Source organism: Macrosteles quadrilineatus, unplaced genomic scaffold (assembly GCF_028750875.1).
Source record: "Macrosteles quadrilineatus isolate MER2022 unplaced genomic scaffold, UCM_ALF_1.0 Scaffold_3__2_contigs__length_128488019, whole genome shotgun sequence".
NCBI classification, from domain to species: Eukaryota; Metazoa; Arthropoda; class Insecta; order Hemiptera; family Cicadellidae; genus Macrosteles; species Macrosteles quadrilineatus.
In genome coordinates, this window is record NW_026542596.1 from 31,020,013 (window position 1) to 31,036,125 (window position 16,113).

General features: G+C 34.4%; 2 protein-coding genes across 9 annotated transcripts in view; one reads left to right on the plus strand and one right to left on the minus strand.

Annotated features, from left to right (window-relative positions):
* Positions 1-4,087, plus strand: part of LOC128988544 (anoctamin-7-like) — a 68,409-nt gene extending 64,322 nt beyond the window's left edge. For 4 of the 7 annotated variants that reach the window (XM_054409922.1, XM_054409924.1, XM_054409923.1 and 1 more), the window contains 3 exons: positions 850-1,074; positions 1,651-1,809; positions 1,893-4,087. In XM_054409922.1, the coding sequence (XP_054265897.1) occupies positions 850-1,074; positions 1,651-1,809; positions 1,893-2,201 (693 nt within the window). In that variant the 3' untranslated portion in view covers positions 2,202-4,087. The remainder of the gene's footprint in view (positions 1-849; positions 1,075-1,650; positions 1,810-1,892) is intronic. The other 3 variants (XM_054409925.1, XM_054409927.1, XM_054409929.1) reach the window with 2 other exon arrangements.
* Positions 4,088-7,436: 3,349 nt separating this feature from the next.
* Positions 7,437-16,113, minus strand: part of LOC128988543 (NACHT and WD repeat domain-containing protein 2) — a 47,399-nt gene continuing 38,722 nt past the window's right edge. For both annotated transcript variants that reach the window (XM_054409919.1, XM_054409921.1), the window contains 5 exons: positions 15,674-15,882; positions 13,490-13,689; positions 10,801-11,129; positions 9,894-10,083; positions 7,437-7,898 (listed from right to left, as the gene is read on the minus strand). In XM_054409919.1, the coding sequence (XP_054265894.1) occupies positions 7,719-7,898; positions 9,894-10,083; positions 10,801-11,129; positions 13,490-13,689; positions 15,674-15,882 (1,108 nt within the window). In that variant the 3' untranslated portion in view covers positions 7,437-7,718. The remainder of the gene's footprint in view (positions 7,899-9,893; positions 10,084-10,800; positions 11,130-13,489; positions 13,690-15,673; positions 15,883-16,113) is intronic.

Sequence of the window (16,113 nt, forward strand, 5' to 3'; positions counted from 1 at the left end):
GCATGGATTATTGTCTGTTTATTTGTTCTTTGTTTGGCTTCTTTATAATTTATCCTGAAATGGCGACCATACCAACCTACGTACTTTGAGTGTAGGATGAGTTTAAATTTTGTTGTAATGCTTTGGCATCAGCTATAGAAACCATCTTTGTGTTTGAACCATCTTTGATACTGTATTCACAAACCAGATCAAATACAAACTTTGATCAAAATTCAAGGTTTCACTTTATACTCTGTTTCACATCGAGAGTTCCACAAAAAAGTAAGCATGACGGATGTAACTATGATTATTAAAAAATCAGATATCTATTTAAAATATAAATTTGCTGTATTTTTAGTATTAGTAGTAATTCTAAAGCATGTAAGATTAGCAGATTAGATACTGTTGTAGTGTTGCCATTTTAATATTGTGTTATAGCTTCTTTCAAAATCTTCCTTGACACAACAAAACATGAAAGACAGTATTGAACTTTATGCTGAATTCATATCAGAATTGAATTTAGAAATGGCTAGGAATTTTGTTAAAACATTCTCTTTGTTTTCAATACTAACTACCTAAAATAAAGATGTACAGTGTTGAAGTTCTATAATGCAATAGGCTTTTTACGATTAATTGTTACAAACATGAGCGGATTTTTCTCAGTTGGTGGCTTCAATTGTCACAATACTCACTCCAACTAACAGTAACAGTGTTGAGTTGAAAGTTTAATTAGTTTAAAAAACAAATAAATAATTAAAATTATATTTAATAAGGCAAAGTATGATCATGTGAAGATTTTTAAACAACCACAATTACAATGAATGTGAATTTTTATCATCCACCCCTAACAGTCCACTGTTTTGGTTTTAGGGGTTCCTAATAGCCTTCACGTCAGAATTCCTCCCCAAGCTGCTGTACCAGTATGACTACAACTGGGACTTGACGGGGTACATAAACTTCACCCTCGCCTACTCTCCCAATGGCACACTGTCACAACAATGCCGCTACCGGGGCTTGAGGGACGAGAACGGAAAACACACACCGTTCTTCTGGAAACTGCTTGCGGTGCAGTTCGCATTTGTCATAATTTTCGAGGTGAGAAAAAATATCTTGAGCATTTACCATTTTTGCTTTTGGGTTCCAACGAATGTTATGTGAACTTATTACATTGGTGCAGATATCTTCTAAGCTACCAGATAATTTTAACAATAATTCAGGGTTGAATAGAATTCTGACCATTAAAGAACAGTTTAAGGTGTGTTAGTAAAATATCACCTAATGGGGATGTACTATGGAATGCTCACACGATTTTAAAGACTTCTAATTGACATTGGGAGAAGCGTTTCTGTGTATACTCATTGCAATTTTGCTAAATTTAACCAAACAAGTAGTTTTCTGACAAATAAAGCTAGCTGACCCATCGTTATTAAATTACAGTATAATAAATTATTTCCAGACATTTAAGCATGAAAAGCCCAACAGCTGCAAATACAAATCCAAATGCAGATAAATTAAGTGCATGAAGGATTTTAGTGTAAAATGTTGTGTTGTATGTCTGAAGTCGAAATATACACTGTAAATAAAATATACCAAAATGGTTAAATCAGATTATTCAATAACGCTTTCATGTAACATTATTCATGTGTTCTTAATACTTGTTGATATTTTCAGCACGTTGTGTTCGGCATTTGTCGTTTAATCGACATACTCGTACCAGACATACCAGAGAGTCTGGAATTAAAAATCAAACGAGAACGGTATCTCGCCAAACAAGCACTGCAGGATTCGGAGTCGATTATGAAGGTGATTTCATACTTGCCAGCTCATTTTGTAAGTGCTTTCGCTTTCCGCTTCGCTTCTTAGCTGTAAGGTCGCTCGAGTGTTTTTTTAATGATAAAGTGTTCTTGATCTAGGTAGCAGCTGGAGTTGAAGAGACTCTAGACATTTCGAGAAAAATGGTTTTAGACTTGACTGCGGAGTTGGGTGGAGAGATTTCCCCAGCTCCGTTGGCGTTGCCGATACAACTTCCAATACCGGAGAAGATACCGGTGTCTCAGCTACCGTCGCCGGCTGGGTCCGAGCCCCCCGTGGTCCCCATACAGCTGCCTCCCACGGCTCTGACGCCTCATAGACTGCCTCGACGGTCCATGACGTCCCTCAACATCCATCAACCCCCCTCTAGGTCTATAGCCAGACCTCGACCTAAGAGTCAAACATCTTGACAAGACTCGACTCTGTAATCTCACAGATTGAATCTCACAAAGCCATTTTGTAACTACCAAGTGATTTATCACATTTTTAGGAGACACATTTTGATATTAAAATTCTTTAACAAGGTTGTAGGTTTTAGAAAATGAAATAAATCTAACAGCTTATAGAAAAATCAATTCTACAAACTCACAACCCTAAGTTAGCATAACAACAGGGTATGCAGAAACTAAAACAGAAACTGTATCGACCACAAACATTCAGCTTTTGTCATCTGCAATATTTTAGAATCCATCGAAGAACGCATTTATTTATGTGAAAAAGGGTCACCTAAAAAGTATGAATTACTAAGTAGTTACAAGATGGTCTTACCTGCTGATATACTTTTAATAGCAATTCTGAAGGAAACCAATTTCAGAATATGTCTATAAGACCACGATTGTGGTAATTATCTGTGATATTTCTATTTTAGTGCATTCCATTAGTCATGCTAGGGAGGATAGCAGGTTGTTTTGTTGATAGTGCGATACTGTAATTAATAGAATATGTGTTCAAAGGTTAACAGTTAAAGCAATAATGTAAAAAGAATAGTTTTACCCATTTGCTGCTGATTAGTAAGTTACTTATTTTTGAATTCTTAATGCTTACACTTATGTTAAGCATGGTTCGATTGAGGATAAAGGTGGGTTTTCCTATCTACTGAATATGGCTGCTGAATACGGCTGAGGAATTATGCAAGTTGTCCGAGTGTTTTAGTGCTACGTTTTTCAGGGTAAACAGTTGTGTGAAGAGTCAGGACCAAAAACGTAAATGAATTCGGCAGCCAAATTCTGCGGGTACAAAAATCCGCTAAGTAGTTTACAATAGGAGTAACAGAAATTACAAAACTTATGCTGTAAAATTGCCTTTAATCACTTCAATTGAATTGAATTAAATAAGCCACTTCCAAATGATATACTTAATCTTTCCCTTTTCATGACTTTGATTTAAGGAGATCCACAATTAGGAAATAGTTTTATACTTTAGAACATCAATTTTGTACAAAATGATGATAAAATAATCACAATTTTTAACATATCCCAGTAGATGGTTTATGTAAGTTTTATGTTAGGAAAAAAAAAGAACTTAGATTTAGCGTAAAAGATACATATAAAAAATTGTATGATAATTTTTTACATTTTTTTACAAAAGGTACTTGTAAGATTAGTTTAACCTATGATAAATACAATAATGTTTACATTTTCAGTGCTGAGGGTTGTAATAAATTGTGTGAATGTTATTTTTCAGTACAAGATTAAAAATTAATATTCGTTTAAGCAATTTAGCAATTTTTCTTATTGAATATAAAACTATTTGAAGGTTACGATTACATATATAAAGAAGGTCTGTGTTATCATTGATTTATATTCATAAGGTTTCATATATTTCTTTATTTTTATGGATTTTGTAACTAAACAATTATTTATGTCTACTAATTGAGTCCCCAGTTTCATACAATGGCAGGGGTTTCTTGCTTGTGTTAATGACATGCAAATTTTAACCAGTACCGTAGTTGATATTGAATGTGATGGATTGGTAATGTACTAAGAAAACAAAGTTGATGATGACGTATATCTTTCCATTGTAAAACTATAAACATGCCTTCAAAGAAGTACTATGGCTACTCAAAACATGATCTAAGTAAAGTCGCCAACATTTATACTAACGAAAGAGTTACATTAACTTAGTTGTTTAAGTTTTGAATTACCTATTAAGGTGTGTGTATTTTTTTCACTTACCTAATCAGTTATGGCATTGTTTGTTATGTTTTGAAACTAAAAGTTGATATTTGATTATACAATAGTAATTAAAATGTTTGTTTGTTAATATTCTACTTTTAGCAAAGATTATGCCTGACTTGTTGTGGGTATTTACTCAGGGGAGGTATAGAAGAGGCTACGATGACAGCTGTGGGCTTCTTATTAGCTGAGGGAACGCCATTACCGTAACAAAACAAGCATTAGTCATCGGCCTCGGTGGTCTAATGGTTAGCGTGCCGGGCTGATATGCCGGAGGTCCCGGGTTCTAATCCCGCTCGTGGCATTAACTTTTTGTCCAAGATTTTTTTATTATCAGCAAGTTTGGTTGGTTTGGTTCGGTTATGACAGTTTTAGTAGAGCAGTTTCTAGTTTTATTTAATAAACAGAATTATTTTTTCTATTAATAAACTTTTGTTATAGCCTATTATTTCATTATCAGCAAGTTTGGTTAGTTCGGTTAGGTTATGATAGTTTAATTTTATAATTAAAAAATAATAAAATTGAATTTGAGGCATTTATAATTTTATTTTATGAACAGAACTATTTTTGCGATTAGTAAACCTTCTCTGCCAAAGTACTCTCTACTACAGCGCTGTTCACGGAGGAATTTTGAACTAATGTCTCATTCGTACCTCCCCTAAGTCAGACCCCTTGTTGTGGCTACAGAATTTTCTCTGTTGGTTTTTTTATTGATGTTATAATAAAATGTTTATTTATTTGTATGTAATTAATGTTAGCCAGTTAAAAATTAAAATGTATGAATTTTGAGACTCACGTTTTGAGAAATTACTAAATTTTGTTTTTACTGTCCTTCCATATTTAAAAATTTTAATTTGTTATTTATATACAAAATTGAGTTACAGTAGGCCTATTTAAATTTGGATTTCCTCAAAAAATGAGATAAACTTTGGATTAGTATATTAATATTTTAACTCTCCAATTTGTTGTTTTTATGAATGAGCCTAAAAACATTATTGAAGTGTTAAAATATGCACCTTGCTATGCGTAGTGAGCTATCTTACATAGTTTATGAATATTTTTATTTTAAAAGACAAAGTCCCCAAAAAATATTGAAAATTCTAAAACTTCAAAAGTTGGATTTCACTGGGTTTACCCACCAATAATTACTAAATCAATAAATGAGTGGCCTTCATAAATATATACATCTAGTTAAATTTGTATGAGAATAATGTCGGGTGTTGTGTATATTTATATGAACCGGTATATAAACTAACTAAGCATCGAGAAAACTAATTGTAATATATTTTTGACAATGATTGTAGCTTTTATTTTGTAATATTAGTTTTTTTTTACATTCAACTTTTAAATATAAACCATAGACTAATTGAATTAAATATTTTATTATAAAAATCAATCAATGTCATGATGGAAATATGGCAAAAAAATTTTTTAAGGATATTTTGATACAAATTATTGTATTTATTGATCATTACTCATCACTATATCAGGTAATACAGGAGAGGGAGGATGTTTGATTTTGCGGTATAATTTGAGGGTTTAACTGTACAACAATAAATTGTAAAGATGATTGGCTACCAAGTTTGAATAAAATTGCAAAAGTTTGTATCCATAAAAAGATAAAATGTATAAGTACTGTATATTTAAAATTAAATCCAAAATAAGAGTTAAATAAAAGAATATACAGTAACAGTACTTTACAAGATATAAAATGTAATCAAGAAAATGTTTGTTGTAAAAAGCTACAAGTAGATTTAAAACCACTTGAATTTCAATTTGTTAGTTTTTGTGTTTTTTTTTCTTAAGAAAAATGTTACTTTTGTGTTCTTATAGTATTTAGGTAATCATTTTAAAAACTTGATTTCTGCACAGGAAGGCTTCTTAGCAAAATGTCAAAGCCAATTGGTAGCCAATCAATTGATACACTGAATACAGGAATGAAAGCTTATAAAATAATAAGTAATGGTTTGTGTTAAAGGTTTGAAGGCTGTGAAAATCTCCCAAAATACATTATTGGTTCGATGTACATATTTAATCTATTCCTTGTTAAACCGTTGGACTGATAGGTAGAATATACCTAAGAAAGTTGTTAAAGTTGTTGTTGTTGATTTGTAATCGTTAATTGTTGTTAATTGAACATTCCAAAAATCAATTTTGAAATCCATTGTTATTCATGATTTGGCTCTTGGATGTCTTCCTATGAATGGTTAACATCAATTAATTGAGGATTCAAGCTGATTCTTCCAATTGTTTTCCGTGCAATGTCTAAGTTTGTTATGGTTACTGAGATGTTGAACATCTTAAGCTTTTCACTCTTTCATGTAAGTTTCTTAAAATAAATTTTACCACCCTAGAGTTGTTTATTACCTAGGAAATTTTATTCAGTGGTTGTGTGTGTATTGAATCGGTAATAAAAATGTGATTCCACCATTATGATCATTTATCAAAAGATCATTAATGAACCAAATGGCTTTATATCTTTAACTACGAATATTACTAGCCTTAAATTAACAAAACAGTTCAATAAATCAGTAAAGGTTCAATCAGAATACATCTGTTGTTCATTTTGTTTTTTATTTTATAATAATAACATCCATAGAATAGCCAAGTAATCAACATTTATTTGCTTATTGTAATCATGCAACAACCAACATATTACTTTACACTGATATAAAGCACCGCAGAATTATCACATTCAATTTCCCATATTACGGGCAAATTTAATACTATTCAAAATAATAGATTGAGTATTAGCAATAACAAATTGAGAGAAACTGTCAGTTTGTTTTCACTTATCTTTATCACCCAAAGTATTTAAAACTCAATGGAAACTATTCCACGTTTACATTGAAAAGGCGTGAGTAGAAATAGGAACAAGTATTGGAAATTAAAAAAATTAATTAATATTTGTATTATTTATACGACCAATTTTTAAAGCATCTCAAAAGTTCATTGCATATAAGATGCAGTTTTTTTTCTATGTGAAAATACCAGTTCACTTTTATTTATTGACTTCTCAGTAAAACAGAATGCTTTTTCATAAAAATAGGATATCCTGCAAGTGTATTGACACTATTGACAGTAAAAACACTACCTGTTTTTTTTCTTCTTCTTTCTGTATCATTGTACAGTAGAACCCCGCTAATCGGACCTTGACCAGTCCAACTACTCGCCTAATCCGACCGTTCCATCGCCTATCGGAGACAATGATACTATGGTAACATCATGACTATTTTCCAGGGACAAGTGGAGAACATCACAGTCACCCGCAATCGCGGCAAAAATGCTGTTTATCCCTTGCAATCACAGAAACATCATAGTCATTTTTTGTGAACACGCAGACGTTTATCATCCTCCTCCGTGATCTTGACAAAAGATTTTAGATCTCCCATGGTCTCGGGAATATTATCATTGTCTTCCACGATCAATAAATGTCAGTTAAGCTATTAATTTGGCCATTTAATATTTTTCACTGTTCCGATCATGGTTCCAATCCTGTAGGTTACAGATTAGCGGGGTTGTGCTGTAAATTAATTTACACATGCATATATGATTTGTAAGGTTTTTCCATTTAAAAGTTTTTTTTTAAATTAATTTTCATTGAAACCATAGAGGTTTTTGCAGGAGTCGTAATAGATGATTCTGAATTTTCTACTATCTGGTTAATGACTGGTTACAAGATATGTATAATATTAAAAGAAGTAAACCAAACCTTGGATCCCAGTGTCTGATCCATGAAAACAGCTCTCAGTTTCAATTGACCTCAACAGGAGTAGATTCTTCATCCACACCCTCTACAGCTTCAGTATTCTTTGTTTCTTCAGTTTCATTAGCGTTTGTAACATTTTCATACATCTGGATGCAAAGTTTAGCAATGGAACCCGCAGCTCTGAATCGCTTTGACGCTTTTTGCCTGTCAAGTTTCTTCTTCCACTGAAAAAAACAAGAGATCATTAACAATTTTATTGAAAAAGAATTCCCAGTTTTACTATAATTATTGTAAATGCTCATAACCTTATTTTAAATTCTGAAAAAAACAAAGTTCATAATGTTTAAAACCCCACAAAACTGAAAATCTTCAGATCCGCCACTAGCATATAAATCACTAAACATCAGGGAAAGTAGTATCAATTTTCGAGGTTCAACGATGGATAAGCAACTAAATTGGAATGAGCATGTATAAAGATGCTGTTAAAGATTAATTCTGGAGTTTATGTTCTAAAAAATGTCTTTTTATTGCAATATAAACAAACACTAAAAAAATTTAGTTTTCATGTACATTCCCATATCCTATTCGGCATAGCATTATATGGTTCAACAAAACAAATAAATATGGATTTTATTTTAAAACAGGAAAAAAGCTACCAGGATAATGCTTAAACTATAGGGGGAAGATTCAGCCAAAGAACACTTTACAAATTTAAAATTGTTTACAGTCTATGGACAATATATATATGAAGTCATACTAATAGCAAAAAACAAGATTTATGTGTAAAATCTACGACAAGCCACTCCTATAACCTTAGGAAAAAAAGTGGTGTTGTTTAGTCTCACAGGCTCAAGTTTTATGAAAAAGTTTGACTAATGGATTTTCCACCCCTCATTTTGAAGGTCCTGATAAAAGAAAACTAACAATGCAAACTATGGGTCTTTATCTTAACACAGTAAAATGTGGCCGTCAATTGATGTTACGTAAGGAACATTGTAAGTTAATTCTGATTTTTGAAGATTTCAATTGACTGCCATATGACTGGGTTAAGATAGAGACCTCTAGTTTGCGTGTTACATAGTTTTCTTTTATCACGATATTCAAAATGACGGGTCACTCGATGGGGCTTAACGTTTACTTTTTTGAGTTTCCCCCAAAATCCCCCATTTTGGGGATGTACACCAAGTGGCGGTTATGTCCAAAAAGTACTTCATAACATGCCATAAAAGTGTGCAAAGTTGAATTTTTCTAGTGTGATCCGTTACAAAATTTACCCCGGGTCTCCAGACTTGGAAAGCCGCAAGTTAAATTTCACTTCTGAGAATTTCAATTGGCTGCCATTTTATACTGGATTGAGATAGAGACCTCTAGTTTGCGTTGTTGGTTTTCTTTTACCAGAACCATAAAGGTGTGCCGAGTTTAGTTTTTCTAGTATGGGCCGTTAAAAAATTAACAGGGGGTCTCCAGACTTTTTACTAACCCTGTATATTAAATTTAGCTATTTATTCTATGGAAGAGCTCTCCATCTCCCTGGCATAGGTAGCATTTAAGTTATTTAAATTTTGTATTGCATTCTTAGCTAAAGACTTATTGTTATTATTTTAACTGTCATTATTTACTATTTTCACTGTAGTTGTATTTCTCTTTATTGGCGCTATTCATTGTACCACCTATTTACAAAAACTATTAAAAAGGAATAAGAATATGAATATATATGAATAGCTAACACATTAAATATATTTTCAGAGCTAAATTAACCTAATTGCATGGTTTTAAGTTTTAACCCTAAATCCACAGACCATGATTAGTTTTTGACCAGATCCAAATCATTATAAAACTGGTCCAACATAGACTCATTTTGCATTCATATCCACATTATATGGGGCCAAAAATTTGCAACAAACTACCGACTGAGATCAAACACATCAAATGCTCATAAAGGAGCAAATTCTGTTCGTTCTCTAAATTCAAATTATTTCAGAAAATTCTTTTTTAATGTTAGAAGTTTTGAGTATTGAATCACAAAACTTGTTACATTCTCGAAACCAAAATTTTTCTGAAGTTTTGTGGTTTTGAGATTTGAAATTCTGTTTCAACACATCAATAATCCCCAGTATATTTACACAAAATTGAGTGGTTTCGATTGCATTCTCTTGCACATATTTAATCCTCTTTCATATAAAATAACTTTGGTACAGACACAGACAAAACTGTATTACCTCTTCATCTCTAGAAGGCAAACCCGCCAGGAACTCTTTCATTTCTGGTTTATCCGGGTCTGCTATGGCCAAAGCACTCACACACCCATCCACCGTCCCCAGCACGATGGCTCGACCATCCTCCGTACTCTCCACGGCACTCAGTTCAGCCTGCACTCGGAAATTGGCTATCATCTTTGCGTCCGACGTTCTGCAAATACCAAATCAAACAGACTTTAGGTACCTAAGTCTTAGCTCAATAATGCTTTAAATAATTCACTCAACATTTACAGTAAAACCTCACTAACTTGACACCCGGTAGCTCGACCGACAGTCAACAGCTGTCAGGGCACACGTCTAGCTGGCTTCGTCTTACTAATGCGTTTGACTTTTAAAGTTGTAATTGTTTAATATTCAACTTTTTTTTAGAAAATTGTTTAATATGTAAAAATACTCATGTAAGTAAAAATGTACGTGTCAAAATTTGTCTGTTATGTATTCATTCACCCATCTAAAATTTCATTGTTCTGGATAACTCAACAACCCCCAACATCTGGGTCCACAAATTGTTGAGTTAGTGAAGTTTTACTGTATTGGGTGCTCTTATAGTGCAGATGTAAAACAAATGCATTATGTCTTATGGGCACAGTAAAGAGGTCGTGGTGGAGATGGACCTCCGTACTATCAAGGCTGAGTAGAGACTAGCAAAAGCCATGACTTTGTGTTATGGTTTTAAGACTTTACTAAGCAGGCCTGTTGATAAGATTGATAATAGTAAAATTAATAAGCTATAATAAAGGGTTACAATAAAATAATATCACAGTACAGTTTAACTAACTCTACAAACTACAATTAAGTACAATTTTAAATTTTGAGCTGCTATAAATTATTATGGATATTTTAAGTATTTTTGAATTATTATATTTACCTGAAAACTCTTAATGTTTTCTTGCCACTGTGATAGTACAAAACATACTCATCAGTCTTATTGAACATACATATAACCGTAAAGACTCCTTCAGCTACTTTAGGTATGAAGGTCTTCACAGTATTCCCCTTCTTCAGTTCGATTAATTCAAGTCCGCCTCTAGACGGGGCATAAAGTCCGAACTTGCCGTCTTTAGTGCAGCACCCGCCCCATTTAGGAACTGTCCTGACAGCTCTCTTGCCTTTTATATCCAATATTGTCGCTTTTTCTGCATCGACCAAGGCAACAAGGTTGGCTTTGTTTGGCATTGCCACCATAAATGACACGTCCTGAAAAATGTAAATTAGGCTTATGTAGAGTAACTCGGGGCAAGAGAGCGCACTGGGTAAGAAGTACGCAGAGCGGAAATTTTTACATTGTGCTTGAGCTAGTTGGTACCCACAGGGCAAGAGTTTGCAAATGTAACTCTTTGTAACATTATTATTTTTTAAATGAAACATTAATGATACAGTAGACTCTCAGTAATCCGGCAGATATAGGACCGCCATACTGCCGGATTAGTGAAAATGCCGGATTACTGGAATGTTATCATTAAAAACACTTAAAATGCAATTAAAACACGTCCCCGAAGTTTGCGTGATCGGAAACCGCTATTGCAGCGATCGGAAATGACAATTACGTATTCGCGGGAGGCAATGATAACATATACACGTCTGCGGGAGATAATTATAAAATTGATGACGTTTTCGTGACCGCGGAAGATGTTCATGATTTTACCGCGATCGCGCATGTCGACGATGACATTTCCGGGACTGCGGGAGTAGACATTGATGTTTACACGGCCGCGGGAGATGATAAAATCTTTGCCGCGACCGCGGAAGACAACGATTAATGTCTACATGACCACGGGAGATGTTCATGATTTTGCCGCGATCGTGCTTGACGACGATGATGTTTCCGTGGCCGCGGGAGGCGATGATAACGTCTATACGTCTGCTGGTGATGTTCATGAATTTGCCGCGATCACGCATGTCGACGATGACTTTTCCGTGACCGCGGGAGATTTTAATGATTTTGCCGCGATCGCGCAAGACGACGATGGCGTTTTCATGACCACGTGAGAGAATTATGATGTCTACATGGCCGCGGGAGATAATCAGAATTTTGCCGCGATCGCGGAAGACCTCCCGTCAAAAGACGCCGGATTACTGGAGTGCCGGAGTGGTGCAGTGCCGGATTAGAGAGGGTCTACTGTAGTTGTCAAAATAAAATGTACTTTGGTTGTCAACTAACATACGATTGTTTACTATTAGTTTTGTTTCAATTGTTAATCATTTGACCTATTTGTTGGGGGGTTTAACGTTAAGTGCGCACTCTTGCCCCAAGCTCATATACAGGGTGTAAATTGGGCCAAGCTCATATACAATTTATAAACAGTACAAACTCAATAATATTCACCCTATGGATATAAATAGCATACCAAAACACAGATTATCTTTTGCCATTTTAACTTAACAAAGTGATTTTTCCATTTCTTGAGAACAAAATCCTACAAGTGACTTCATTGTCCTACTTGACATTCCTTTTTAGCCACTTGAAACTCCATCAAATACTCCTCCAGCACTTCTTCAGGAATCACTTTAGTTTTTGGACTATCCTTAGCTTCGGTTCAAGCAAATCTGTGGGGTGACTTTGAAAAACCTAGAACGTCAAGTAGCTTAATAGAACAACCCCCCCCCCCTCCCAAAAAAATTAGCCAACGTAAAGCTTTCAACAATAAAAGCTTCCTGGCAAATCTCTTCGGACTTTGAGATACTGGGACTCTTATTCTTTTAACATTTGCTGGTGTACAAAGAGTTGTGCGGCACCCACCGATTATTATTATTATTATTTTTTTTTTGTTTAAGTGATTATCCTAAATAATTTTACCCAGTTCAACATTGTTTTCCAATCTGGAACAGCGCCATGTTGACAAAGGATGGAATACGGTCCAAACAATCTCTGGGTTTTTGCACAAGAACCACTATTTTATAAATACGTTTCCATAACAAAATTTCAGTGTTAATAGCCTCAGGCATAATATTTACTAAAATGGCATAGTTTAATTGATGTTTTAAGCACAGCTGATCATTCATTGTTGCAACAATTAACATGTGACAGATAAAACAAATTGTAGCGTTCTCATTGCCTCACCCTGTACCTTTTAATTATTATTTTTTTGAGCTTGGCTTAGGAAAGGAAGAATATGTTAGAGGATACAGAATCAACTTACCAAAGAACAGAAATACAACAAATTTGAGCAAGTATGGTAGGGGCGAAATATAAAATCTGTGCTGTACTGCCGCGGTAGTGCACCTTAGATGGTGGCACGTAGAGTTATTGCATAGTTTACTGATAGTGACTTATAATATGACCATGATTTTCATGTGCATATTAGCTGAGGGTATATTTTATCCAGCCCTCTGTACAAATACCACTAACAGGCTAAGTCAGCTACATGTTTTCAGTTCTTCTTAGGAAGGATCATTTCATTACTGAAAATGAAAATAGTATATATATTTGTAAATTGAGCCTCACAACACTTTGCAAATATATACTTGTATACTCACATAAAATACAGTACAAGAGATAAATATAGACAATACATCATAAATATTATAAATTCACATGTTCAAAATTATTTTTTTACCTTGACACCAGCAGCCTTGAGAGGTATTTTGGGCCCCGGAGCCCCAGTTTTGGCATTAAACACCACAACAGTCTCTCTGGAGCCCTTGTCTGCTGCCAAAGCCACGATGTTTTGTCCGTCGCAAGTTATCACAGCTTGTTTGAAAGACACACCTGTGATGTTTCTGAGTGGGTAGTCAAAGGAATATATCTGAGTACCACCTGGAAAGTTGCGGTAGTATCAATTTCTTTACAATTTCAAAGGAAAAGCCAAGTGACTGGTTACAAATTAATTTGAAAAGAGATAGAGTTGATCTAGCTTAATTTTTTAATATAATATTTAAGAATGGATTCACCTCCGAAATAGCCAATGAACACAAACCTAATAAGAGGCGAAGTCTTATTGGGAATAGTCAAACTGAATTTTGACGCCAAAATGAGCTTTCTGAGGCCGTCACCAAGTAAGAACTAGCCTCTGGCTCTCTCTCTACACTGATTCTTTGTATTACTCACACTGCTGTAAAAAACGCTGCTATTGTCGCCACTACAAGGTGCCAATAGCAGCGTTTTTTTTTTTTTTTTTTTTTTTTTTTTTTTTTTTTTGTCTAGCGGTTGCCATGAGAAAAGTGAGAACACCAAAATTAAAAAATCCCAGGCTGAATTTTAACACGGGCATTTCGTTACTTACAAGGTCTGTATTCATTGACAAAGGTTTGAAACGTTGATTATAATTTTCAAAGACATAAAAAATGTCAATGGCACAGATAAAACACAGATACAAATCAGTTACCGTAACTCAGGGCCGGATTTCCCAATAGGCCCGGTAGGCCCGGGCCTATGGGCGCAAGCTCCCAGAGGGCGCAAGGCCGAGAGAATTTTTTGTATATCTAAAAATAAAAATAAATAGTCATAGTTGATTTAAAAAAAAAAAAAAAAAACTCTGCTCGCTAATACAGCATTCTGATTCTGAAGTTGATGAAAAGAAATAATTGTTAGAAGATTTAAACTTTTTTCTGAACTACGCATCAATTTCATTACAACATTAGTACGGGAGGCTGTAGGGATGTTGACGAGCGCCCGAGCTGTACTGTACGCATCGTATTGCCACTATGTTGGCTCGGTGCTACTGATTGATCGGAGTAATTAGGGGCGCATGCGTGCTAGACACTGTTACCACCAAACACTCAAAACAAATAACTCACAAAACAAAAGTTATTGACTAATCTTTTGATTAGTTTACAAAAATCTGCAGGATCAAGTTAAAATATATAATACGTCGTGTTGAATATTTAAAAAAATGATTAATTTATCTTTAAAATTAACGAAAAAAATATTAATTTTAGTTTGCAACAGGTTTTTGACTAATTCAATACCCCCCAAAGCACCATTAATGCTGTAATTTTCTCCTCAGACCTAAGGATCGGTATGGTTGGCCGGAATATGTTTGGCTCTGTATTGCTTTGGAAATCTATAACCTAGATGCAGTACCAACATAGATTAAATATAACTCAAGTCGACTTCCTATCACTTTGTTAATTCAAATTCTTTTTCGTGTGTAGTTCACGTTGGTGACACTGGACGATAGTTTTGACGTACGGTACTTTTGTTTCTATTATTTTTAGGTTAGTTCTATGATTTGTTTTAATTTCTTGTAATATAACTAGGAGACGACCTATTGTTTATGATTATATCGTTTTATTTAGTATAAACTAAGTTTATATAACAAGAATTGTTTTCAGCTAATCCATAATGATGACGAATCTACTAAAGGAGTATGTTTCATCTATGGTATCACGTACTGTATGGAGTTCATGTTTTTGGGCCTGAAATTGGAATCAATTATCAATGGCCATGTTTTTTGCAAGAATGCTCAGTGGATTGAGTTGTTTTGTTTCAGTCCCACAAACATGAGCATTTACTAAAAGCATACGATTGCTAAAAGTGTTTAACACGGCATTTTGTTAAGGCTAAATGGGTCAATTCTTCAAAAAACTTGCAATGACAAAATTCCGAAAAGGAGTGGTATTCAAGCAATTCACTTAGGCCTATGAACATGATAACTTTGACCAGACTAGGGGGCGGAAAATTATTTGGGCCTAGGGGCGCCTAAATGCTAAATCCGGCCCTGCCGTAACTATTGACAATTGTCTATTGTCTAAAGCGAAAAATATGCTACCATCAAAGAAAGATTGTATACGCTGCATACTTGGTATATTCCTGGTGATTCCGCACCCGACACTCTTTGTTGGAGCCTCCTGTCCGACAGGCACCGGTGGTTTGGAGATTGCCAGGAACTTTGTTCCTTCCTCTAGAAACATGAGTTGCCTCACACCTGGCTGATCCTCTTTGAAAATCACCTGTCCTGTTATCCTGTTCCATATCAGTATGTTCCCACTCTCTGACGAGATTATGAATCTACAAGAATGTACAGCCTCGGTTAGGGTTAATGGTTGGAAATGGATAACCAACTAGATTGTGCCTTATTTAGTGTTATTTTATCCTCAACAAAATGAAAAATAAATTTATTGTATGTTATATAGGCTATGTATATGTATGTATATTGAAAGAGTAGAAACTGAAAAATTATGATAAGCAAATAACGAGGCTAAAAATAAGACCCCACATTTTTATTCTCGAGGGACGCCA